The sequence below is a fragment of the Prionailurus viverrinus genome, chromosome C1 (assembly GCF_022837055.1).
Source record: "Prionailurus viverrinus isolate Anna chromosome C1, UM_Priviv_1.0, whole genome shotgun sequence".
Lineage (NCBI taxonomy): Eukaryota > Metazoa > Chordata > Mammalia > Carnivora > Felidae > Prionailurus > Prionailurus viverrinus.
The window spans coordinates 27371513-27397790 of record NC_062568.1 but is presented as its reverse complement, the minus strand read 5'-3'; the positions used below and the strand labels follow the sequence as shown (position 1 = coordinate 27397790).

The 26278-nt window shown below is 37.6% G+C and overlaps 1 protein-coding gene across 23 annotated transcripts in view; it reads left to right on the top strand.

Annotated features, from left to right (window-relative positions):
- ABI2 (abl interactor 2) overlaps window positions 1–26278 on the top strand; it is a 125520-nt gene that overhangs the window by 75028 nt on the left and 24214 nt on the right. For 5 of the 23 annotated variants that reach the window (XM_047872781.1, XM_047872779.1, XM_047872773.1 and 2 more), the window contains exons 4-7: window positions 5200–5297; window positions 10215–10361; window positions 11120–11241; window positions 18679–18837. In XM_047872781.1, the coding sequence (XP_047728737.1) occupies window positions 5200–5297; window positions 10215–10361; window positions 11120–11241; window positions 18679–18837 (526 nt within the window). Of the gene's footprint in view, window positions 1–5199; window positions 5298–10214; window positions 10362–11116; window positions 11242–12707; window positions 12891–18678; window positions 18838–19973; window positions 20004–26278 lie in introns of all 23 variants that reach the window. The other 18 variants (XM_047872780.1, XM_047872778.1, XM_047872772.1 and 15 more) reach the window with 6 other exon arrangements.

The window sequence follows — 26278 nt, the reverse complement described above, 5'->3', positions numbered from 1 at the left end:
TGTTGATGTTTTAAAGTGATTGAAGAGAACAGAAAGATTACCTGAATGAAACACAGAAGTGGACTAATTCTTTTCCTCGTAAGTTTAGACCAGCTTGCCTAAGCTGCTATCCCATGCTCATTTCCTCCAGATTCCTTCTTGACCTTCCTGGGTTCAGGATCTGTTCATGTGAGAGATAGACCAAAATGAGTGGGAAATGAGAGAAGCTCCTAGAAAGCAAGGAAATATCACACTTGGATAAGATTCCTTAACATCTTTGCTCTTTGTACCAAAAACCTTCACTCTTTGGGTACTGTGGCTTTATATAGGTGTTGCTGTTATATCTGGGTGCAGTTACTGAGCGAGAAGAGTACCCTGCATTCATCCTAGAAGCTACAATGCACCAACGTTCTGTCTTTTCTTCCTTCCTGTCCCCCTCCCCTCTTTTTTTTAAGCACATTGTTAATAATTTTTGGTGAACCAAAACAAAGTAGAGTGAAAAAAGTATTCAGCATATAACAAATTATTTCTCTTTTAGTGCTGGTATAAAAATGATTGGTTTTCAAAGGGTGATGAATGGAATAATATAATACATTAAGGTAGAAAATATAATTTAAAAATGTTAAAGTTGGAAAGGACTGCAGATAATAAACCAGTTAAGTGGTTTTCCAGCTGAGCTTGGAGATCTGTGGGTTATATCAAGTGCCCTAGAAGTCTCCTGATGTTTGTTGGTAGGATTATCTGCTACTTTGATTTCCTCAGCTGTTCATGAGTTCTGTCTTTGCTCTTGTTGCTGTTAGACTTTTGATGCCTTTCAGACTCTAAACAAAGATAACACTTTGGGACCAAACACATGGGATTTGACTCAGAAGAATCCTCTGTACTAAAAGTTGAATTTTTAACGTTTTGTACAGCGTGTTCTGATAGTGGTTAATTTAGGTTTTTTTCTTTAGTTGAGTGGGGAGAACAAGTTGTAGAGTTTAGTTCATAAGACCTTTGAAAACAATGTCGTGATATTTGTACAACAAAAGGCATAAAAAACTAAATGGTGGAATGCCATATTGGAAGTGTTTTAGTATGTACCTGAGGCCATATAAAAGTGTAATTTACCTTGAACTATACATACTACTCCTCCTTGTATATTTGAATCCTGCTTTTTAAAAATGTTTATTAATACTGATATTTCTTTTTTTGGAGATTTCTATAATTTGTAGACATTCCTTTTTGTTTAAAACATAGTCTTATTCTAAAATATTCTAAGTTCCTTAAAAGCAGAGAAATCATTTTATAGGCCTTTGTGTCTCATTCTGACCCCCTGCCATGTCTCCCTTAATTTTCATATTCCTTGGTGTGCCTGGGTGGCTCAGTCAGTTAAGCATCCGACTTTGGCTCAGGCCATGATCTTGTGGTTTGTGGGTTCGAGCCCTGCGTTGGGCTCTGTGCTGACAGCTCGAAGCCTGGAGCCTGCTTCGGATTCTGTGTCTCCCCCTCTCTCTGCCCCTCCCATGCTCATGCTCTTTATCTCTTAATAACAAATAAATGTTAAAAATTAAAAAAGAAAATTTTTTCATATTCCATTGCCTACTAGTCTGGTAGATGAAAAGTGGTTGATAAATGAGGAATATACCACAGATAACCATTTTAGAATGTGTCTGGTACTATTCTGTCACAGCAGGTCATCTGTCAGTGGGAGATTTCTTCATAGCAGAAGTGTCCTTTGTGAACTAGAGATATCTGGCCAGCCAGCTTTATAAAAAATACTGAAGTTCACAGGGTTCTGAAAAAGCACTGAGATTTGTAATAAACATTGTATTTTGATATATCAAGGTTCAAGGAGTTATTGAATGCACCAAAAAAGCATAGAACAGGAGAGTAGGAGCACTGTAGAAAAAATATTAAGGCCATAAGAATGAGCTTGATGCTTGGTGCTAGTTGTAGAGATCTCCAAAGCCTGGGAGATAGGACCACTCTTTGAACATAAAAGAACTTTTCTACCTCCAGTATTACCTACATTCCTTACTCACAGGCCAATGGCAAAGTATTTGAGCATTGTCACTTAAATGAAATAATTCTTCTGTTTTGAGGATTTCTTTTTGGTGGGAAAAAAAGGGGGAGAATGTTTCCTACTGTTTCCTCCTTATACCTAATACCTGCTTTACTTAGCTCTCAAGGATGACTTTCCCCTTTATAGAATTAAAAAATGCCCACATAATTCAATGGTTAAAAGCTTCATTCTGATTTCCAAAAAAGACTTTGAAGTATAATGAACACGCACACTCATGATTCAGGACCATTAACTGCATGTTTATGAACCAGATGATAGTTCTGCTTATGTTTATAGTTTGTTTTAAAGTTTCATGTGGAATTGCTGTAATGAAGTAAGTGTAGCTCTGCTTTGTTTTCTTTTTCCTGAGTTTATGGTGCATTCTCGTTCTCCTGTCTCTCTTTCCCTCCTTCCCACCCCCCCCCCCCCCAGCTGTCCACTTCTCCACACACAAAATTTAGTCCTGTGTTTTGCTGCTTGTGAGGAAGTGATGTCTCCCCCATAAACTTCCCTCAAAATAGTGTTTAGAACCTTGATGGCTATCAAGTGAATTTTTTTAATCAAATTATTTTATATTTGAAATAAACTTTCTTTAATTATAATACAGATCCTGCCTGTGATAAACATGTTAAGTTTTTATTTGTTTTTTTTTTTTTTAACATTTCTTTATTATTGAGAGACAGAGCATGAGGATGGGAGGGGCAGAGAAAGGAGGAGACATAGAATCTGAAGCAGGCTCCAGGCTCTGAGCTGTTAGCACAGAGCCTGACATGGGGCTTGAACTCACAAACCGTGATATCATGACCTGAGCTGGTCAGATGCTTAACTGACTGAGCCACACAGGCGCCCCGACACATTAAGTTTTGTTTGGCAGTTATTCCTATTCTTGCTCTTTCCCTCAAATTAGATGGCAGTATTTATACTCTGCATAGCATATTCATCGTTTTACTTAGCCTTTTTCACAAAGGAAAACCACCTTGAAGAAGTATTGAAAAACTTTTAGCTTCATATAAAGGTACAGTATCAATAAAGTATAAAATTACAGATTTTTTGGACATTCTACAGGGACTCTGGTTTCTTACATGATTTAAGTTACTTATCCAAACCCCATTAACCAAGCAGATACAATCATTTGATGATTCTACAGATCATAAAATATATCAAGTTTTGTTTATGGAAGTGTCCACTGGATTTTAATATATAGGTTGTTTATTTTATATATTTTATAGATTAAAAGACTTCTAGAAGATACTGCAATTTAAATAAAAACACTTTACATGCCAAAACCTTGAATCAAAGTTGAAAAGCTGTTTTCAAGTATTTTAGCTATTCCATATATAGAATAAAATTCTCTTTTACTTTTTCTGCTGCTCCTTTTCCTTCCCGTTTCTAGCAAATTGATGTAGTTTAGTGTTGGCTCACCTACTTCTCCCTCATCACTTAAAGTAACTTTGGGTTTTATGTTGTTTAAGGTTGAGCTTAAAGGACTTTGGTTATTACTATAAAAAAATCTGATATCATAAATTAAGATTTACAGTTTGAAAAGCTACTGGTTATTTGTCCTATTACTCTTGAAATTTTACCTAAATGTGGATTGATGTTTTAAAAACTTCTGGCATTTTCATTTTAAGATATGATTAGTATACCCTCTACTTATTAATGAGGGGGGAACAAGGATAAGTTAATCTGTCTTACTTGATAACTGGTTTGTTTTGTATTTATTAAAAGTAACACCAAAGGATTCCAGATAAACGTTTCACTTGAAAAAATATTGACATCTCAAAGGTATCATTTGTCAATTAAAGATTGTTTTAACATCACACACAACTTGTTCACTGGGCTTATTCATTTGCAGAGTTTGCTTCATGATATATTATTTCTTGCCTATTCAGGTAACAAGTAGTATTTCAGGATTTTTAAAAATTTCATTTAAGCCAGAGTAATTTTGGCAGCCTCAGTACTCTGTATTTGGTTATGATTTGTTTTCTTAAAATTTATATTTTGAAATTATAGTTATAAATACATTCTGATTTCAGTGGTGTAATGTCTTGCAGTTTCATTTTATAAATAAAATTGAATACTCCAGACATAATCTTATTAGAAAAGTTAATATCTTTTTTTGAAGTGTTTGGTAATCCACAATATTGGGGGCTTAAAATAGGGTCAGGTATGAACCTATATGTTGAACATATTTACTCTAACCCATTGGTAATCTCAGACAATTTGAGATTGCATTTGAACTATATTTGTGAATGACTTCTCTTACCTCTTTAAGATATCCAGATTTCTAGGGCTTTCTATATGAATGCTGATATACTTCTTTGGTGGCATCATTTGTTTCCAGATTATGCTACTCTCTTTCTCTCATAATTTCAATTAGAGAGAGATGGAATAGTGAGGAGTGATGGCCCAGCTCTGATTTAGGACGATGTTACATCTTTCCCATAATCTTTATTTTCAGCCTGAGTGGGTCTAATTCCCATTGGAACTAGTACATTGCCTTTGGCCTCTGTATTGCTCATAATTGAATGGGATATCTCAGCCCTAACTTTCTAGTTCAGATGTTTAGGAACATGACTTAACTTCTGGCAGCTTTCAGGTAGGTGATTCCTTCATAAAAGAACGTTAAAGAAATCTGAATTGTAAGGCTGATCCACTATTTTAAAAACTGAAAATTTTTTGGTATACCATACAATTTGACTTTGTATTCTCTAGTTACAATGGATCAAAACTATACTGCATATTTTATTGGGAAACATGTATTTTTTATGATATACTTGCTATCTAAAAAACAAGGAATTGTTTAAAGGCATTATTGTTTTTGACCAAGTTTTTCTTTGTTAAAACTAAAGTTCTTATGGTTATCCTATTTAATTTCAATTAAATATAGTATCAAATAGTCTAACCAGTGATCTGTTGGTGTGATGGCCTAATGGCAAATACAGTCTTTGCATACAAGTTTACAATCATTTGAAAATCTCATGTTAGGAAGAGTCCTTTGAGTACAACTGTAGAATAATAGTAGAGTAGAAATTGCATATGAAATGCATGGCCTCTAATTTTTTTTTTCCCTATTTAAACCTTCCCCTCCTTTGTTAAATAGCATAACATTATTTCCCAAAAGTGACATTTTGTTTCACTGTATACGAGTTGATTTTTCCTCCAAATTTTTTTAGGTGAGTACCCAGAATATGAAGATGGGTGGGCTGCCGCGTACAACACCTCCAACTCAGAAACCCCCCAGTCCCCCTATGTCAGGGAAAGGGACACTTGGGTAAGTATGTAATAATTGAAAACCACTTCATGTAGTGTTGTTGAAAACTAAACACTACATACGTTTAAACTATTTTTTAATATTTGAAACAACATTTTCTTCCCAAGGTTATCCTTTTTTCTGGGAAACATCTTTATAATTTTAAAAAGATTTTGTTTGAAAGTTATTTTTCTGTTGAATTTTAAATTTGAGGTAAAATCCTAGCCCAAGTTCATGGTTTATTATAAATTGTACTCTAATTTCAGAAATGTTTTAGAGTATTCTGATTGTGCTTATTTTAGACTATTCTTCTGGAGAACACTGTAAATTACAAAATTCTGTATGTCTTGTGTGGTTATGAGAATACTGAGCTTTAATTCTATCTCACAGAAGTGAGCTCTGGATTTGACTTTTGGCAGAAATGGCCATTTAATGTAAAAGCTTAACATTTTTCTTCTGTAGCATCATAATATAAACATTTGGTTTATCATGGAGATTTGTGATCAGGTGGACATAATATATCCCAAAAGGCAGATGACTAAAATGGTGGTCCAGCTGTGCTCCTGCTCTGTGGTTTTGCATAGTCAACCTCTTAGCAATTCAGTTTTTTCATCTGTAAAAGGGGGTAATATTTATTCTCTATCAACTTTTCAGAGTCATTGTACCACAAATTGGATTTTTCAAAAAATGTGTAAGACAAAGACAAAATGCATTGATACCCATTGGCTTGATGATACATGCTTAAAATTTTTTAAATTGTCAATCTTGTTTTTGGCCCCCTCACCAAAAAAAAAAAAACAAAAAACAAAAAAACAAAACCAACCAAACAAAAAAAAACCATAACCAAAAAAACTGAAAAGAGAGAAAAGAAAAGGGAAAAAAGAAAATGACAAAGAAACTAATTAGGACAGGACAAGATGAATTAGAATATAAAAGAAGATAATGTTGGTAGAGGAATTATAGTTAGGACAATGGGAAATAAAAGGATAAAAATTAATTCCGGCCAGGAATAGGATGCTTTTATTTGGGGTCAGCAAAACAAATTCTGCTTAGATGAGAGAGGAAAGCATCTAGTAGATCAAATAAGATTTAAACTTCAGTGTAGTATGTTTTTATTTATTTATTTATCTATCTATTTATTTAATTTTTCTATTTTTTAAAATTTACATCCAAATTAGTTAGCATATAGTGCAACAATGATTTCAGGAGTAGATTCCTCCGTGCCCTTACCCATTTAGCCCATCCTCCCTCCCAGAACCCTTCCAGTAACCCTCAGTTCTCATGTTTATGAGTCTCTTCTGTTTTGTTCCCCTCCCTGTTTTTATATTATTTTTGTTTCCCTTTCCTTATGTTCATCTGTTTTGTCTCTTAAAGTCCTCATATGAGTGAAGTCATATGATTTTTGTCTTTTTCTGACTAATTTCACTTAGCATAATACCTTCTAGTTCTGTCCACATAGTTGCAAATGTCAAGATTTCATTCTTTTTGATAGCTGAGTCATACTCCATTGTATATATATACCACATCTTCTTTATCCATTCATCCATTCTTTCCATACTTTGGCTATTGTTGATAGTGCTGCTATAAACATGGGGGGTGCATGTGTCCCTTCAAAACAGCACACCTGTATGCCTTGGATAAATGCCTAGTGGTGCAATTTCTGGGTCGTAGGGTAGTTCTGTTTTTAGTTTTTTTGAGGAACCTCCATACTGTTTTCCAGAGTGGCTACACCAGCTAGCATTCCCATTCAGTGTAGTATGTTGATGACATGGTAGGCTGTAGTGGTGCAGATGTAAGAGTAGAGAGATCAAGAGGAAGTATTTGTTTTCCTGTGGAATGTCTATATTTCTATTATATGTAGTACCTAACAGATTTTGTTAGGTTTTAAGTCAAGATTGTTAGCAAGGTAACCCACTGTCCTCTTAGTAAAAGAAAACTTTCTGTTGCTCTCAAATTTTGAAGATGTATTTATATACCAGTATTTGTTTCCCTTGTGTATTAGCAAGGGCTCTGCAGGATCTTTGGAGACCAGAGTTGCTGAGCACTACAAACCAGTTGATGGTCACAGTGTGGCGTTTTTGCATAGTCTTTGTCTAGCCATCATATTTTGTTCCTTTGGCCCTTATTTTTTACTTTGTATTTATCATTGCCTTCACTGTATTGTTCTCAGTCAGCAAGGGTTTTTGTCTGCATGAAACAGAACATTTTTATTGTCTGGAAATGAGATGTTTGGAAATGAATCCGTATCTTTTTTTTTTTTTTATATTTACATTATAATTTCATTTTTTTTTTTTTTACTTTTTTTTTTTTTTTACCGCTTATTTATTTTTGAGACAGAGGGAGACAGAGCATGAACGGGGGAGGGTCAGAGAGAGAGGGAGACACAGAATCTGAAACAGGCTCCAGGCTCTGAGCTGTCAGCACAGAGCCCGACGCGGGGCTTGAACTCACGAACCGCAAGATCATGACCTGAGCCGAAGTCGGACGCTTAACCGACTGAGCCACCCAGGCGCCCCTTTACATTATAATTTCAGATGCCTAACCTTTTTAGTATTTTTTTTTTTTTTAATTTGAGAGAGAGAGAGCACGAATGGGGGAGAGAGGCAGGGGGAGAGAGGGATCCTCAGCAGGCTTCACCTCAGCACAGAGCCCGACCCAGGGCTCAATCCCACAATGCTGGGATCATGATCTGAACCAAAATCAAGAGTCTGATGCTCAATTGACTGAGCCACCCAGGCACCCCTAAACTTTTTCGCATTTTATTTATTTTTTTTAAATGTTATTTTTGAGAGAGAGAAAGAGTGGGGGCATGGCAGAAAGAGAGAGAGAGAGAGAGGGAGAGAGAGACACACCCAGAATTCGAAGCAGGCTCTGAGCTGTCAATGTAGAGCATGATGCGGGGCTCGAACTCACAAACCATGAGATGATGACCTGAGTGGAAGTCCGACGCTTAACCTACTGAGCCACATAGGCACCCTACTTTGTAGTATTTTATTTATTTTTTTTTTTAATTTTTTTTTTCAATGTTTATTTATTTTTGGGACAGAGAGAGACAGAGCATGAACGGGGGAGGGGCAGAGAGAGAGGGAGACACAGAGTCGGAAACAGGCTCCAGGCTCTGAGCCATCAGCCCAGAGCCCGACGCGGGGCTCGAACTCACAGACCACGAGATCATGACCTGGCTGAAGTCGGACGCTCAACCGACTGTGCCACCCAGGCGCCCCTGTAGTATTTTAAATCCACGTTCCTGATATTCCTTTTCCTTCCTTGGACGTACTATATCATCTAGTGCCCTTTACTTATTTTTACTTATTTTTTTATTTTTTAGAGAGAGAAGAGAGCAGGTGGGGGAGAGGGGCAGAGATTGAGAGAGAGAGAGAGAGAGAGAGAGAGAGAGAGAGAGAATCTCCAGCCTCCACACTCAGTGCAGAGCCTGATGTGGGGCTCCATCCTACCACCCTGGGATCATGACCTGAGCTGAAATCAAGAGTCAGATGCTCAACTGACTGAGCCACCCAGGCACTACTGCTTATTTTTAATTATTAATGTACATATGTGTTTATGCAAGATTTTGAGGGTAGTAGAGTGGACAGGGTCACTACAAAGTGATCTCACTGAAAATCTATCTGGGCTATTGAGTAGCCCAGGAAAACTGTATTTAAAGGAACCTTGGGACTCTGGGAGGAGTGAATTATTGAGAAATTTGTAAGGGAGTAACATCATTTCAGGAAAAGATAGCTTTTTAATTTTCACATCTTGAGATCCCAATTTTTATTCTTTAGAAACCAGAATTGTATCTGCAGAATGTCACTTTCATGTCAGTTGAGTATTTATCATTGTCATAAAGAATTTAGAAACTTAGAGATGAGAACTAATTTAATAATCATTAATATGTCATTGTGCATCCTATTTCCTGTCATATTTCCTCTTTTTTTAAATTTATTTTTGATGTTTTTATTTATTTTTGAGACAGAAAGCACGAGCTGGGTAGGGGCAGAGAGAGAGGGAGACGGGACCCAAACTGAAGCAGCCTCCGTGCTGACAGCAGAGAACCCAATGCGAGGCTCTAACTCATAAGCCGTGAGATCATGACCTGAGCTGAAGTCAGATGCTTAGCCAGTTGAGCCACCCAGGGGTTCCTCCTCTTACTTTTCTCATTCTCTTCCTTTTAAAGGAGATTTTGAGAAGAAGGAAATATATTAATAAAATCCAGTCTGTTTTGTACTTTACAGTCCAAAGCAAAATAAGTAGAAAGACTTAGGTGGTCTTTTTTTTTTTTCTCTCCCTTTTAAATGTTGAACACTGAGGAAGGTAAGAGGTAAAAGAGATCAAGGTAAAAGTTGAGTGAGGTGAGAAAGGAAGTGAGGGGAGAATGGAAGGAGAGGAGATTAACTTGTGTATTTCTTTGTGTGGATGTGTAGTGCAAGTTCTATGTATTTACTATATAGAAAGGGAAATGACTTGTTAGAGTTGCTATTGATGATCACTGTGGGGGGTTGTGGAGCCAAATTATAGATTTATTTACCCTATCTTTGAATATCTTTGGTTAGGGAGAGAGGGGTGAGGAAGATAATTAGTGCATTCATGCAGTACAGTTGGGAAACTTTGGCATGGTACTAAAATAATTCGAACTCATTAAAAAAAAAGTCTGGGAAACACTGGCTTACTTGGTGGGAGAATCTTTGTGCTCTCTGAGAATGAGTGAACAAAATTGCATTAGTACAGGGAAATGAGGTTGGAGACTAAACAACAGCAATACTCATTGAAACCCTAATGACAAAGAAGTGATACTTAAGGAAAGACTGAAATTGGTAGCTGGGTTATGTGAAAACATTTTCCTGTCTCTGAATACAAATTGTATTTCACTACTGGCAACTCTTTGAATTTATTGTGCCGAAACTTGCTAATCACACAATACATACGCTCTTCTTTTTGTAGGCGGCACTCCCCCTATCGCACACTGGAGCCAGTGCGTCCTCCAGTGGTACCAAATGATTACGTACCTAGCCCAACCCGTAATATGGCTCCCTCGCAGCAGAGCCCTGTGAGGACAGCTTCTGTGAATCAAAGAAATCGAACTTACAGGTATTTTCTCTACCTCAGTGCAAAATGTGATGGTCATAGTACCATAATTTGTTCAGATTACTTCAGTTAAATCTCTCTCATTTTCCAAGCACTAAGTTCTTTTCCTCACTCTACTCCCCCAAACCTCATCTGATTCTACTTCTCTCTTCTCATGTTCTGATGAAGCTTTGAGGTCAGGAAGTTGAAAAACAGAAAAAACAGACATCTTAAAATACAGACTTCTCTACAAAATTAATAGTTTAGTTGACCTGGAAAAAGTTGTGGACCAGATATGGGAAAAAAAGTTATGGATCAGATGTGGGAAATTGCAAGTTGTTTTTTGGTGGAACTTTACAGATGAAAAACTATATGCAATAAAACATTAATATGGAATGGTATATCAGGATATTATTACAAATAAAATTAGTTTTTAATTATTAATCAAATAACCTGTTTAGGGAAACTGCTTTTATTATAAAACAAGTTTCTTCAGACAATAAAGGAAAGTAATAGTATTTTTATATGTTGAACCCTATCACTTACCACTTATATATTTTTCCTTCTTTTTCAATTTCTTTAATAGATGCTTATTAAAAGTTGGTCAAAGCAAGTTTCTTGAACTTAGTATTTTTCCTGTTTTAAGAAATTAATACTTGAAGTGGAAGATTTTTGAATGATCTTTATTTAGCTATATTCATTTCAGCAAATTTTGGGAAATGCTGGCAGTATCTTCTTATATATAAATACTCATGCTTTGGTGGCTCTTACTTCTTCAGCAGCAGCGGGAGTAGTGGAGGGAGCCACCCGAGTAGTCGGAGCAGCAGTCGGGAGAACAGTGGCAGTGGGAGCGTGGGGGTTCCTATTGCTGTCCCGACTCCCTCTCCTCCCAGTGTCTTTCCAGGTAAAACACAAATGGTACTTCATCTTTACTTGTCTTTTTTCAATTTGAATTCAATGTATGATTTAACTATAGTGGGCTTTTTTCATAATCAGGATTTTGTTTTCTTTAGGACTCTAATAATGTTGGGAAATCTTTATGCATTTTTATATGTTTATTTTGAGGGAGAGAGAGAAAGCATGTGTACATGTGCACAAGCGAGCAGGGGAGGGGCAAAGAGAGATAAGGAGAGAGAGAATCCCAAGCAGGCTCTGTGCTCAGTGCAGATCTCATGAATCGTGAGATCATGACCTAAGCCGAAATCAGGAGTTGGACACTTAACCGGCTGAGCCATCCACTTATCCCTCTGCTCTTGTTATTTTTGACCAAGTGATTTCTGAGTTCATGTTCACATACTTCTCTGTCATTTAGCTTTATGCCTTTGGTGCTGTGGCTCAGTTGGTGCTTTGAGGTTTCACGTACTACCTGGGTATGAGTTATATTCCAGCCAGTGTTATGACATTGCATGCCTTTGGACACAGTGGGTACTTAGTGTGAGAATCACATTCAGTGGCAGATTTTAAAGTAGTTTTGGCACTTAAGTTTAGTGGACTTATGGAATTTAATACTGTCTGAAATACTACCTTTTTTTTCTGAAACAGAAAAATATGCTTGTTTAATGTGAAGACACCAAAGTTAAACTTTATTTTAAAAGTATGACACAGAAGACATAAGGATAGAATATTTTAAAAAAAAATTTTTTTTAATGTTTATTTATTTTTGAGACAGAGAGAGATAGAGCATGAACGGGGGAGGGTCAGAGAGAGAGGGAGACGCAGAATCTGAAGCAAGCTCCAGGCTCTGAGCTGTCAGCACAGAGCCCGACGCGGGGATCGAACTCACGGACTGTGAGATCATGACCTGAGCCGAAGTCGGGCACTTAACCGACTGAGCCACCCAGGCGCCCCGAATATTTTGTATTTAATTTACTTATAATAGCAAATAGATAATACCTTTTTAAAAATCATAAAAAAAGATTTGTGTTTTCTAAATTCTTTTTTTTTTTTTTACCAAATAGGGTGTTTATATCTGAAATATATGTTTATTTTCTGATTTGTGTAATTCAAAATGGAATACTATTTTTCTAGTGTATTCTGTTTAGATTTGTATGCTGTTTACAAAATATTATGCTAAAAATTACAATATAAAGGGAGCACTTTTCTTCCAGAGTAGTGGCTTTTAGGTAAAACGGAATGCTTGTTTCTAATGAGTTAAAAAATCTGTACATTACCCTGAACATTTTGAATTATTTGCTAATAATCCTTTAGTATAAGCTTAATTTTTTTCTTTCTTTTTTTTTTTTAACACTCTGTATTCTTTGGTTAGTGTTAAGCACTGGATATCTAACATTAGGTTCTCTAATGCCTTTTCTAATCCTGCCTAATGGGTCTGCCTCATTAATGCTGCCTCTTACTCCTCTTTCCCCTCAGCCCCTGCTGGCTCTGCTGGTACTCCTCCCCTTCCTGCTACTTCTGCATCTGCCCCTGCCCCTCTTGTTCCTGCTACTGTCCCTTCCTCCACTGCCCCAGACGCTGCTGCTGGGGGTGCCCAGACCCTTGCTGATGGCTTCACTTCTCCAACTCCCCCTGTTGTTTCTTCCACTCCCCCTACAGGTGAGTATGGCTTGTTCCTTGGCAGGCACATCCAGTCATCTGGCTCTTTTACATGGAACTCTGGCTTTACGACTTCTGTTTGTTTGTGCTCTATTTCTCTCTCTCTCTCTCTCTCTCTCTCTCTCTCTCTCTCTCTCTCTGTCTCTCTCTCTGTGTGTGTGTGTGTGTGTGTGTGTGTGTGTGTGTGTGTATAAAATCTGAAGAGTAATGGACTAACTAGAAGATGGCATGTGACCACAAGAGTAAAATTTACTGGGGAAATCAGGGTAAAGTTGACATACATTTTTCCAGTAGAATAACACAAATATACATTTTTTTATTGCTTGAATTTCACTTACTAGAGATTTGTGAATTTAGTATGGAGCCCTCTTCTGTACAGTTTCGAGAAGTTATCATTAGAATTATTGTTACAGATTACGTCTTTAACAAATAGAAAAGTCTATGAAAATAATTCTAAGGTATATTTTATAGGTAATATTTAACATATTGAATGTCTCTGTAAGTCTTTTAAAGTAGCACTGGAAACACATAGTAGACAATGGACTTTTTAAGAAATTCAGGCTTACTTAAGTGTTACTTAAGGTTGGCTGGTGTTTTAGTGTTTTAAAACTGCAACTTAAAATCTGTTTTGATGGGGAAGGGGAAAAGGTTCACTTTCTACAAAATATATTTGCAAAGTTAATAGTGATGCTGGTTAGTAAATAAATTCTTTATTATAAAAATGTATGTGTTTGGACATGTATCACCTTAGCTTGCTAAATACTTCATAGAATATATATATTTAGCTCTCCTGCTATAACTAGATGGTTGTGTTAAAGGACACTTAGCTAAAATGGATTTTGGATGGCGTTTTATGGGATAACTTCTATAATAGCACTTTGTAAGAAAAGCTTCCATAGTGTACGAATGTAAACATGGACTGTACTTTGATCTATACACACCTCTGTTAGGCAAGACTGTCTAGTTAAATCTAGGAATCTTACTATACTCCAACATCAATGCAGTAAAAAATACATCTTGAAGTTGGTTGTAGGCCCAGAAAGAACAAATCGCTCCCACCCAAGAGTGAATATTTTAGTAATAAAATCATAATTTAATAGCAGGTACTGGTTCAGAGTTTACCCTGAATAAACATTTGTTACATGACTGAATAATTATAGTTTTTCTTAACAAAAATCAAGGTAAATGCCTTAATAACATATCAATATAATCTTTTTAATACAGTTTTTGAATCACCAAGTACTTTTTTCTTTTCTTCTTATTAAGGTATAATTTACATACAGTAAAATTCACCCTTTTTAGCATGTATTTCTGTGACAGATGTACACAGTAATGTCACCACAACTTCAGTCAAGATGTGGAATAATACTGTCATCCTTGAATTTCCTTCATGCTCCCTTTGTGATCAGTCCTTCCCTTTCAATCCTAGCCCCTGGTAACCCTTTGATCTGTGTTTTTTTCGTTCTTTTTTCCCTCTAAAGTTTTGACTTTGTTAGCTTGTCATGTAAATGGGAATATATAGTATGTAGCCTTTTGGGTCCGTTTTTTTGGCACCAGTGCATTTGAGATTTATCCATGTTGCTTCAAGTTTCATTATTTTATTACTGAGTAGCGTTGTATCCTTCGGAGGTACCATAGTTTGTTTATCCCTTGGATTATTTCCATTTTGGGGTTATTATGAATAAATTGCTGTAGGTACACACACACAGACTTGTGTGTGTGTCAGTTTTCAGTTCATTTGGGTAAACACCTAGGGATTAGGATTGTCGAATTGTATAGTAAGTGAATGTTTAACTTCATAAGAAACTGTCAGATTGTTTTCCAAAGTGGCTAAATCATTTTATACCTCGACCAGCAGTGTGTTAGACTTCCAGTTGCTCTGCATACTTGTTAGCATTTGCTATTGTCAGTTTGTCTTAAAAAAAAATTTTTTTTTAATGTTTGTTTATTTTTGGGAGAGAGAGAGTGCAAGTGGGGAGCGGCAGAGAGAGAGGGAGACACAGAATCTGAAGCAGGTTCCAGGCTCTGCTGTCAGCACAGAGCTGGATGTGGGGCTCGAACCCACAAATCGTGAGACCATGACCTCAGCCGAAGTCAGATGCTGAACTGACTGAGCCACCCAGGCGCCACCCCCCCAAACTGTTTTTAAACTATAGCCATTGTAATAGGTGTACAATAGTTTCTTGTGTGGTTTTGGTTTGCATTTCCCTAATGTCTAATGATGTAGACTATCTTTTCATTTGCTTCTTTGCCATCTGTTTATCTTCTTTGATGAAATGTCTGTTCAAATGTTTTGCTCCCCTCACACACCTTTTGAATAGGGTTGTTTGTTTTCTTACTGAATTATTTCATTTGTTTTGTTTTGTTTTGTTTTGTTTTGAGAGAGAGTGAGCGTGTAGAAGTGGGAGAGGGGCAAAGGGAAAGAGAGAATCTTAAGCAGGCTCCACGCTCAGCACAGAGCCTAACACAGGACTCAATCTCATGACCCTGGGATCATGACTAGTGCCCAAAATCAAGAGTTGGATGCTCAACCAACTGAGCTACACAGGCACCCCTTGAATTCTTTTTTTTCTGAATAAAAGTCCTTTATCAATTTTATGATTAGGAAATACGTTCTTCCATTTATGACTAACTTTTCATTCTTGTAGTGGTATCTTTTAAAGGGGGAGTTCTTCATTTTGATTGAGTCTAGTTCATTGATTTTTTTCTTCTATGAATTGTGCCATACTTTCAATCTTGTTAGCTTATGCAAGGTCATAAAGATTTTGTTCTGTTTTTCCTAAAAGTTTTTAGTTTTAGGTTTTATAGTTAGGTCTGTAAAATTAAACTGTAGCTTTGTTTGCTTTTTTAACCCAAGGCAAAATAAATGCTTTATTAATGGTATCAATAGATTGTCTTTTAGTAGTGTTTTTGAATTATTGATGACTTATGTGAGATTTTAGACTGGATGTAATCTATAAAATTCATAATGGTGTCGATTACCAGGATGTTTTTAACTTGAAGATCATAGGTTTGTATTAGTTTGTTACAGATTAATTACTAAAATGCCAATAATGTATTTGTATCTGATGATTCAAATGGCAAAACATACCTTTGAAGTAATAATTTATTAGTATATATGTTTTTACATTTTTTATTGTGGTTATATAGACTTGACAGTAGATTATGTTTAAAAAATTTTTTTCTTTAGGTTTTGAGAGAGAGGGACAGAGTGCAGATGGGGGGAGGGGCAGAGAGAGGGAGACCCAGAATGCCAAGCAAGCTCCAGGCTCTGAGCTGTCAGCACAGAGCCTGATGCAGGGCTTGAACTCATGAACTGTGAGATCATGACCTGAGCTGAAGTCGGAGGCTTAACCAATTGAGCTACCCAGGTGCCCCCTGACAGTAGATTATGTTTAAGCTTGAATACTCCAGATTTTTATACAACAGAATTGATTTTTAGGTTTTGATGCTGTCGTATGTAAAATTAAATGATATAGCAGATCTTGAGTACTTTTAAAATATTCTTTATATGAGTTCATATGAAACCAAGTTTGATAAATTTTTGGAGTTCCTTGAGACCAGTTTTAGTCACGTAAATCCTTTTTACAATCATGGATAAGATGAAAAATTGCCAGAAGTGTTTTTCTTTCTTTTCTCCTCTCCCCTCTCTCTTCCTTCCTCCCTGAACTTTCTCCTCCTCTTCCCCTTTGTTTTTTATTTTTTAATGTTTGTTTATTATTTTTGAGAGAGAGCGTGAGCAAGGGAGGGGCAGAGAGAGACGGAGACACAGAATCTGAAGTAATCTCCAGGTTGCGAACTGCCATCACAGAGCCCAGTGCAGGGCTCAAACCCAGGAACCACGAGATCATGACCTGATCCAAAGTCAGACGCTCAACTGAGCCACACAAGTGCTCCTATCCTCTTCCCTTTATCTCTCCTCTCCTTCCCCTTTCATCCCCTCTCACGTCTCCCTTCCCTTCTCTCCTCCTGTTTCCTCTCCTCCTTTCTTGTCTACTGGAGTGGTCTTTCCAGGGTGTTCTAGTGCTTTGTTTGCTCTGTCTGTTATAGTAGGCCTTCAGCTGAATGATGTTAAGTGGAAGTGGAGTCAAGAGAAAATTTAGGAGCTGAATTGCATTAGGGACTTGGATAGATTATGAAAGAATGTCTTTAGTTAGCATTACCTGTTTAAGTATTCTCAGCACAGTTGAGTGAAATTGCTAATAAATATGTATAGGTTCAGAGATGGTATTACAAATAAGATATATTTTACTTTTTTGTATCTTAGCTTTATTCATAGTAGTAAATTTCTTAAGCTCTAATTAAGAAATTTATTTATTTATTTATTTATTTATTTATTTATTTATTTATTTATTTAGAGGGAGGGGCAGAAAGAGTTGGGGAGAGAGGGAATCCCATGCAGGCTTCTTGCTGTCAGCAGAGCCCAACGTGATGCAGGGCTCCATCTCACAAACTTTGAAAACATGACCTGAGCTGAAATCAAGAGTCAGATGCTTAACCAGCTGAGCCACCCAGGCACCCCAACCTCTAATTTTAAGGCAAAATAATCTACCTTTGGAAGTGGAGGGGTTTTTTTTTATTAAAAATTTTTTTTCAATGTTTATTTATTTTTGAGACAGAGCATGAGTGGGGGAGGGGCAAAGAGAGAGGGAGACACAGAATCTGAAGCAGACTCTAGGCTCTGAGCTGTCAGTACAGAGCTGGACACGGGGCTCAGATGCGGGGCTTGAACTCAACTGCGAGATCATGACCTGAGCTGAAGTCAGATGCTTAACCGACTGAGCCACCCAAACACCCCTTTAATTTTTTTTAATGTTTATTTATTTTTGAAGAGAGAGAGAGAGACAGAGCACAAGTGGGGGAGGGGCAGAGACAGGGAGACACAGAATCTGAAACAGGCCCCAGGCTCTGAGCTGTCAGCACAGAGCCCTATGTGGGGTTCGAACTCAGGAATGGTGAGATCATGACCTGAGCCGAAGTTGGATGCTTAACCAACTGAGTCACCCAAGTGCCCCATGGAGGTTTTTGATTGAATAAAGACGTATTTGATTTGGAATTATGTCACTTGACCTTTTGTGAAATACTTTGTTTTCCTTTAAATGAATTGGCTTTGCTACCTTAAATTTATTGCTATTGTTATTATTACTATTATTGTTTTGGATAAGACTGTGTGTCAAACATTTTTTCTTTTTCTTTTCCAAATGTCATTTTTGTTTAGTTTTTAGTGGCTATTTTTGAGGGGTGGAGGAAGTAAGCCACAGATTTTAATTGTGATGATTTTGAAACCCTGTCAAATTATTAGTTTAATACAATTATAGTATTAATTAGTAATCTGTTTAGACCATAGCTTTTCCAAACCTAGTTTTATTTATCTACTTTCTTGCTTTTGCACTTTCTTTTTTAAAGTTTATTTATTTATTTTGAGAGAGAGCACAAGCTGGGGAGGGTCAGAGAGAGAGAGGGAGACACAGAATCCAAAGCAGGCTCCAGACTCTGAGCTGTCAGTGCAGAGCCCAATGTGGGGCTTGAACACACAAACCATAAGATCATGATGCGAGCCAAAGTTGGACACTTAACCGACTGAGCCACCCAGGTGCCCTCTTGCTTTTGCACTTTGATATGTTAGCTGAGCAATAGCTGTGGCTTTGTATGATGTTTGTCAGATAGCAATTAAGTTAGCTAAGCATTGTTACTTTTAATCATGTTATTAAGATTCAGACAATAAAGCATTTGGTTGTCTGAGATAATTTTCTTTTAATGACAAATTTATGCTCTATCCCTTTTCCAGGTCATCCTGTTCAGTTCTACAGCATGAATAGACCTGCCTCTCGCCATACTCCCCCAACAATAGGGGGCTCGTTGCCCTATAGACGCCCTCCTTCCATAACTTCACAAACAAGCCTTCAGAATCAGATGAATGGAGGACCTTTTTATAGCCAGAATCCAGGTTAGATTTTCTTTTGCATCTTATAGAATATTTAAAATTTCAATTACAGAAGAAAAGACCTTTAATTACAAATGACTAGCGCATAATAGGTGTTTAGTACTATTTGTTCAATGAATGGAAGAATGACTACAAGGTTGCTAATACTATATCATCCATTTCTTTTTTTTTTTTTAATCAGTACACGATTTCCCTATAAAGTAGAACTGAATTTTTCCAAACAATCTTTTTGATTGTGCTGGTGATTATTTGCTTTTAAAAATAATACTGTGGTGAACAGTATTTCCTTCTTATTTTATCAGATATCCTTGCTCTACGAATACCAAATAATGAAAATTGACTGTATATGAACATAGTTTATAAGTGGCATAGTAAAGGAGAGATGATATTTTTGAAGCTGTTTTGTGCTAGGCAGTTATACTGTCGTATTCACGTCTCATACCAAACCTATGATGGGAAAGCTAGGACTTGGACAGATTGATCCAGATACTACAGTCAGTCTTTCATCATGCATCACGCATACAGAAAAAAATTAATCTGGCACATATTTAAAGTCACGCAAACATTATTTTTGCTTCTTCCCCAGAGAAGGTAAAAGCAAATACTAGACACTGTGACTATTGTGGACATGGTATATCAACTTACTGCGTTTTTCTGGATTTTTGCCAAGAGGCCAGGAAGTCTGTATATGCTCACCTTTAATATTAAGGGACAACCCATTCCATTTTTGATAAGCCCTGAAACCAGTCGACCATGGCTACCTTTTGGTGAAACCTCCTTATTCCTTGGGAGTTATGCAGAAGAAATTTGATCCTCTTTCTAGATAAATGCAGTTTACTTATTTATTTTTAATGTTTATTTATTTTTGAGAGACAGAGAGAACACAAGCCAAGGAGGGGTAGAGAGAGAGGGAGACACAGAATGTGAAGCAGGCTCCAGGCTCTGAGCTGTCAGCACAGAACCCAGTGAGGGCCTTGAACTCGCGAACCGTGAGATCACGACCGGAGCTGAAGTCAGACGCTTCACCTAAGACTGAGCCACCTAGCTGCCCCTTGATAAATGCAGTTTAAAGAATGCCTTTATATATTATCTCATTTGATTCCTCTAATCATGTGTTCATTTTCATCTGTATTTTATAGGTGAAGAAACTGAGGCTGAGGTGATGTCAGGTTAGGATTTGAACTTAGATCGTCTGCCTCTGAGTTCCATGTTCTTTCATACTATCCTACCTAACTTCGGACTTTAAAAAATCTTCCTCTTACTCTCATAGTCTCTTTTTGGGAGTTAGGGGGTTGGAGGTGAGGAGGATCCCACAATGTTGATATAAAGTGCTTGAGAGCCTGAGACCTCGTCAGTCTTTTATACAGTTTTATCCTGGGAATAGTGCTCAGTAGCTGTTGGATGTAGAATGAACTCCTGTTCCTTTACTCAAATCCTTTGACTCTTTTGGGTCCCTCTTACAGATTAAACGCCATATTTACACTGTAGTGTGATGACCAACTGCCTGAGCTGAAATATACTCTTGCTGCTGTCCTTGATTACACTTAATGATTTTTTGCTGTGCCATTCTTTTAAACTCATTTTGAGCTTAATTTTGACAAATCTGCCTATCTTTTTCATACATTCTGATTTTAAATCATGTGTTCCAAACTCATTTTTATACCTAAATGCAGTTTTTATTTTTAAACTTTAGTTTGTTAGTAGATATGGCTTATTTCATAGTTGTGTTGAAGGTAAGGTCTCTCTCTGGCCCTCCTTGGAAGTCTAGACAAATACTGCTTATGGCCCATACACCCTTCCCTATGCTCAAGTAGAATTTTGAAAGAGTGGTGTCAGTCTAAAATGGCTGGTTCCCTAATGGAGCTGAGAGATACTTCACTGTTACAGTTGATGACCCATGTGTATATGATATTCAGGAAATAGGTACAAGGATATTTACTTCTTTTTGTGTACATATACACGTATAAAATATTGGTCTTATGAGAACTGTTGGTGGAATTTATTTGAAGGCTATTTGAGCACATACTTAACTGTATTTTATGTACATATTTCAGTACTTTCTTTGTAAATCTGATTTTAACGAAAGTATGTGTTAAAGCAGAAAAATGCCCTACTCTCAGGAATAATTTTAATGAAAGTATTTTTCACACTCATGGATATAAAACGAATTGAGATTCTTGAGCCTTCAATATAATGTGTGAGACAATTCATTTATTTATTTTTTTTCTCCTGTATGCCTCTCTTTTAAGTTCTGCCTTTCATCTCTAGGGATTTGGTAACTGTTTAAAGAGGGTGACTGCAGCTTTGTTAGTTTATTAATCATGGTGCTTTTTTGAATTAAAATTTATTTTTACTAAATCATGTTCTTTGAAAAGCTTTTCTTTCTTTTTTTTTTTTTTTTTTTTGCAAGAATCAATACTTTGCAAACCAGTGTCCTAAGGCTACTAGGTGTTTCTTCTTTTTATTTGCTTTAGAAAATTATGTGTCTTGTATTATTCCCATGGGTCTTACCTTCATCCCTGTTTATTAATATTTAAAATGAAAAAACGTGTGTTGTGCTTTCTCAAGCAGCTAATTCCCTGATTTAACAAAAATGATCCCAGCTGTGTTTTTTATGAGCCTGTTTTTTTACAATCAGAGGCTTAAAATGGATGTGGACTTCTGAAGGGGTGAGCTGACAGGCTGGGATTCATGTGTCTCTAAATTCAATGTGATTTTCTGTGAGATGGAAATCTAGCAGCACTGTTACTGTAGTTGGTTTGAGTTGAAAAGGCAACCAAACATAGGAATTAAAATATGGAATTATGAGAACTGTTGGTGGAATTTATTTGAAGTGCCAAGTCCTAAGAGTACAATAATTGTTTTGTAATGATCCTAAGGGTACAGTAATTGTTTTCTAATGAGATTATTTCAGAAGCAATTTAATGAAAGGAACACTTTGATCAGGGCATAACTGAAATCCCTTTGGCTCTCATTGTTTCTTAAAAATGTAGTCAAAGAAATAGGAATACCAATGTATCATTCATCTTGTCAGCTGCAAAGAGAGTCACTGAAACAAATAGAGCTAACAAGTTAACAGTTTTTATTTTAAATATCAATATGAAGCACTTTGGTGGTAAATAAGTATGTGTGTGTTTGTACATTTGTACATTTACATATATAAACCTCGTTTGGTAAGTGTCTTAGTTTAGGCTGCTATAACAGAGACTGGGTGGTTTATAAACAACAGAAATTTATTTCTCATAGTTTTGGAAGCTGGAAGTCAGAGATCAGGGTGCTAACATGGTCAATTTCTCGAGTTCTCTTCTGGGTTGCACACTGCTATCTTCTTGTATCCTCACATGGTGGAAAAGAGAGGGAGTTCTCCAGGTCTCCTTTGTAAGGACACTAATTCCATTCATGAGGGCTCCACTCTCATGACCTAACTGCCTCCCAAAGTCCCACCTCCTAATACCATCACATTAGGATTTCAACCTATGAACTTAGGGGATACATAAATATTCAATCCATAACATTAAAGAATCAGTAATGTATTTAAGTACCAACACCTTTTTTAATAGATATCCTATATTATACTGCTCATATTTTCTTTTTTTTAAATTAAAAAAAAAATTTTTTTTTTCAACGTTTTTTATTTATTTTGGGACAGAGAGAGAGCATGAACGGGGGAGGGGCAGAGAGAGAGGGAGACACAGAATCGGAAACAGGCTCCAGGCTCTGAGCCATCAGCCCAGAGCCTGACGTGGGGCTCGAACTCACGGACCGCGAGATCGTGACCTGGCTGAAGTCGGACGCTTAACCGACTGCGCCACCCAGGCGCCCCATACTGCTCATATTTTCTTATAGCAAAGATTAAAAAAAAATCTCATTCATAAAGTGGAATGTTGGTTGCAAGAAATGTGACTATATATAGTTTGTATGAGGAATTTGTGAATGAGTATTGTGTTTTACACAGGGAAAATGCCACGTTTTAACCACTGAATGTTATTAAAAACAACTAAAAAGAAACAATGAAAAAATTATATTGGGTTGGTGATATTGCAGAAGAGAAATCAATAACATATATTCACTAAATGATACTTACCATAAATTTCCAGAAGAATGCAGATGTGGTAGAGCTTTAGCAGAGTATGAATAAAGAGCAGTAGTAAGAAGCTATTTTCAAATCCTTGTTTTAGGCAGTCTTTAGTGTTTGTTAGAGAATGCTTACTCTAAGAACGAAAAAGCAAGGGAACAACTGAACAGTGGTACGTATATTCTCAGATGACCAAGTAAGCCAGATAGGTCCTTTATACTGATTATTAATACCAGTTATGTTTTTAAACTGTTAATTTGCTACTTTCACTTGGCATAACATCTTGTGACTCTTTTGGTTCAAAAGGAATAACAACAATGATCCAGTTCTTTTAACCCTTCTGAGACTACAGAATTGATAATTATTTGGTAACCATATACTCTTCCATCAAAAAAGCCTCCTTACTGAGTATCATTAAGTTCACTTTTAAATACTCCTTGCTATTCATGTTTAGAAAATATTTCACTTTTTAAAATGTTTACTTTTGAGAGAGAGAGAGAGCCAGAGAACGAGTGGGGGAGGGGCAGAGAGAGGGAGACGCAGAATCTGAAGCAGGCTCCAGGTTCTGAGCTGTCAGCACAGAGCCCAATACAGGGCTCAAATCCACAAACTGCAAGACCATGACCTGAGCTAAAATTGGATGCTTAACTGAGTGAGCCACCCAGGTGCTCAGAAAATATTTCACTCTTAAAATGAATTGTTTAAATCATTTCCCTCACTGCAATGTAAAATATAAGCAGCTAAACCTGAATAGGCTGTCAGATAAATACAACTTCTAAAGGTGGTATTCTTTAATGGTTTTAGTAGTAGTATTGAGGATGTTTGTTTTGTCTGCTTTTCTCAGAGTATTTATAAACCTGTAGAAATAAGATGTAAAATCCTAAGTGATTTTTCAAAACTTTTTTTAAATTTTTTAAAGTCCATTTATTTATTTTGAGAGAGAGAGAGAGAGAGAGAGAGAGCAAGCAGGGGAGGGGTAGAGAGAGTGGGAGAGAGAGAATCCCAAGCAGGCTCCACACTGTCAGTGCAGAGCCCGACGTGGGGCTGGAACTCAGGAACCATGAGATCATGACCTGAGCAGAAACCAAGAGTTGGATGCTTAACTGACTGAGCCACCCAGGTGCCCCTCAGAACTCTTTGAACTGGATGTTTTAAAACAATAAGCCTCAAATATTGTGCTACAAAGGATTTTATAAATAACCAGGAAGGTCATGCTTGGAAAGGCTATATATTTCATCAGCACAGACTCATAATGTAAATTTGGTTTGCTTGCAGAGCCTTTTAGTGTGTGTGTGTGTGTGTGTGTGTGTGTGTGTGTGTGTGTGTGAGTGTGTGAGTGTTTGTGTGTGTATTTGGTCCAGTCACTTGGTGAGGACATCTTCTCACATTAACATCATTAGTGTATATTGTGAACATAAAATTACTACATTTAGAGACCTTTTGGTGGTTATAGGGAAAGGGTGTTGTCATATGAGGAATCATCTTAGATAAGTGTGGTGAAAACAAATGTCTACTTACTCTCTGCTCTTCCCTGTTCACAAGATGCCTAGGACTAGACTGAATATTGCAAATAATTCTTCTCATCAGATTCCTGCTTAAATCTCCTAGAATGGTTGATTTTCTATTCAGCTCTAAGAAAGATAAATCTAGTTTAAAGTAGGATTTTCTGGTTCACAAGAGTTCTGGTCAGATAGTAGGGAGGAGGAAGATGGAGGCATAGGAGGATGTTGGGCTAACTGCGCGTCCTGCTGATCACTTAGATTCCACCTACACCTGCCTAAATAACCCAGAAAACCGCCAGAAGACTAGCAGAACAGACTCTCCAGAGCCAAGTGTAGACGAGAGGCCCACGGAAGAGGGTAGGAAGGGTGGAGAGGTAATGCATGCTATACAGACTGGCAGGAGGGAGCTGGGGCGGTGGAGGGGCAGCCCACCAGGCAAGGCAGAGCCCTTGAGTCTGGCTTGCAAAAGCAGAGGGGCCAGACTGCATGAGTTCTGACAGCCAGTGGACTTAACATCTGGAATGTTATAAGTCAATAGCTCTGCTCTGAGAGCGGGAGGGCGAGAGGACACTGCAAAGGAGAGGTGTTGAGCCCCGGAAGACAGAGCCCAGCTCAGCGGGGAACAAAGACGCTGGCCAGCGCCATCTCCCTCTCCCATCCCCTTGCTGAAATCCCAAAGGGAACCAGTTCCTGGCACTGAACTTGCTTGCACCGCACAAACACCCAACGCTTCTATGGATCCATCCCTCCAATGGGTCTGCCTCCCTCCTGTTGCTGCAGGGCCCCTCATGCAGGGGACCACTGAGGGCAAAGCGAGCTAAGCCTGTCCCTCCTGCCTCTGTGCACCTTGTAGATCCACCCCGGCTAATACGCCAGATCCCATCAAAGCAGCACCACACGCCTGGCAGTGTGCAAGTAACCCAGACAGGGGCCATACCACTCCACAGTGAGTCCTGCCCCTGGGAGAGGGGAAGATAAGGTACACACCAGTCTGACTGTGGCCCCAGCGGTGGGCTGGGGACAGACATTGGGTCTGACTGCGGCCCCGCCCGCCAACACAAGTTACTCCAGACAGCACAGGGGAAGTGCCCTGCAGTTCCACGCCACCCCAGGAACCATCCAAAATGATGAAACGGAAGAATTCTCCTCAAAAGAAACTCCAGGAAGTAGCGACAGCTAACGAATTGATCAAAAACGATTTAAGCAATATAGCGGACCATGAATTTAGAATAATATTCATAAAATTAATCGCTGGGCTTGAGAAAAGTATAGAGGACAGCAGAGAATCTATTGCTATGGAGATCAAGGGACTAAGAAATAGTCATGAGGAGCTAAAAAATGCTATAAATGAGGTGCAAAATGGAGGCAACTACAGCTTGGATTGAAGAGGCAGAGGAGAGAATAGGTGAATTAGAAGATAAAATTATGGAAAAAGAGGAAGCTGAGAAAAAGCTAAAAAAATCCAGGAGTATGAGGGGAGAATTAGAAAACTAAGTGATGCAATCAAATGAAACAATATCCGTATAATAGGAATTCCAGAAGATGAAGAGAGAGAGAAAGGGGCTGAAGGTGTACTTGAACAAATCATAGCTGAGAACTTCCCTGATGTGGGGAAGGAAAAAGGTATTGAAATCCAAGAGGCACAGAGAGCTCCCTTCAGACGTAACTTGAATCAATCTTCTGCACGACATATCATAGTGAAACTGGCAAAATACAAGGATAAAGAAAATTCTGAAAGCAGCTAGGGATAAACATGCTCTAACATATAAAGGGAGACTGGTAAGACTCGTGGCAGACCTATCTACTGAAACTTGGCAGGCCAGAAAGGAATGGCAGGAAATCTTCAATGTGATGAACAGAAAAAATA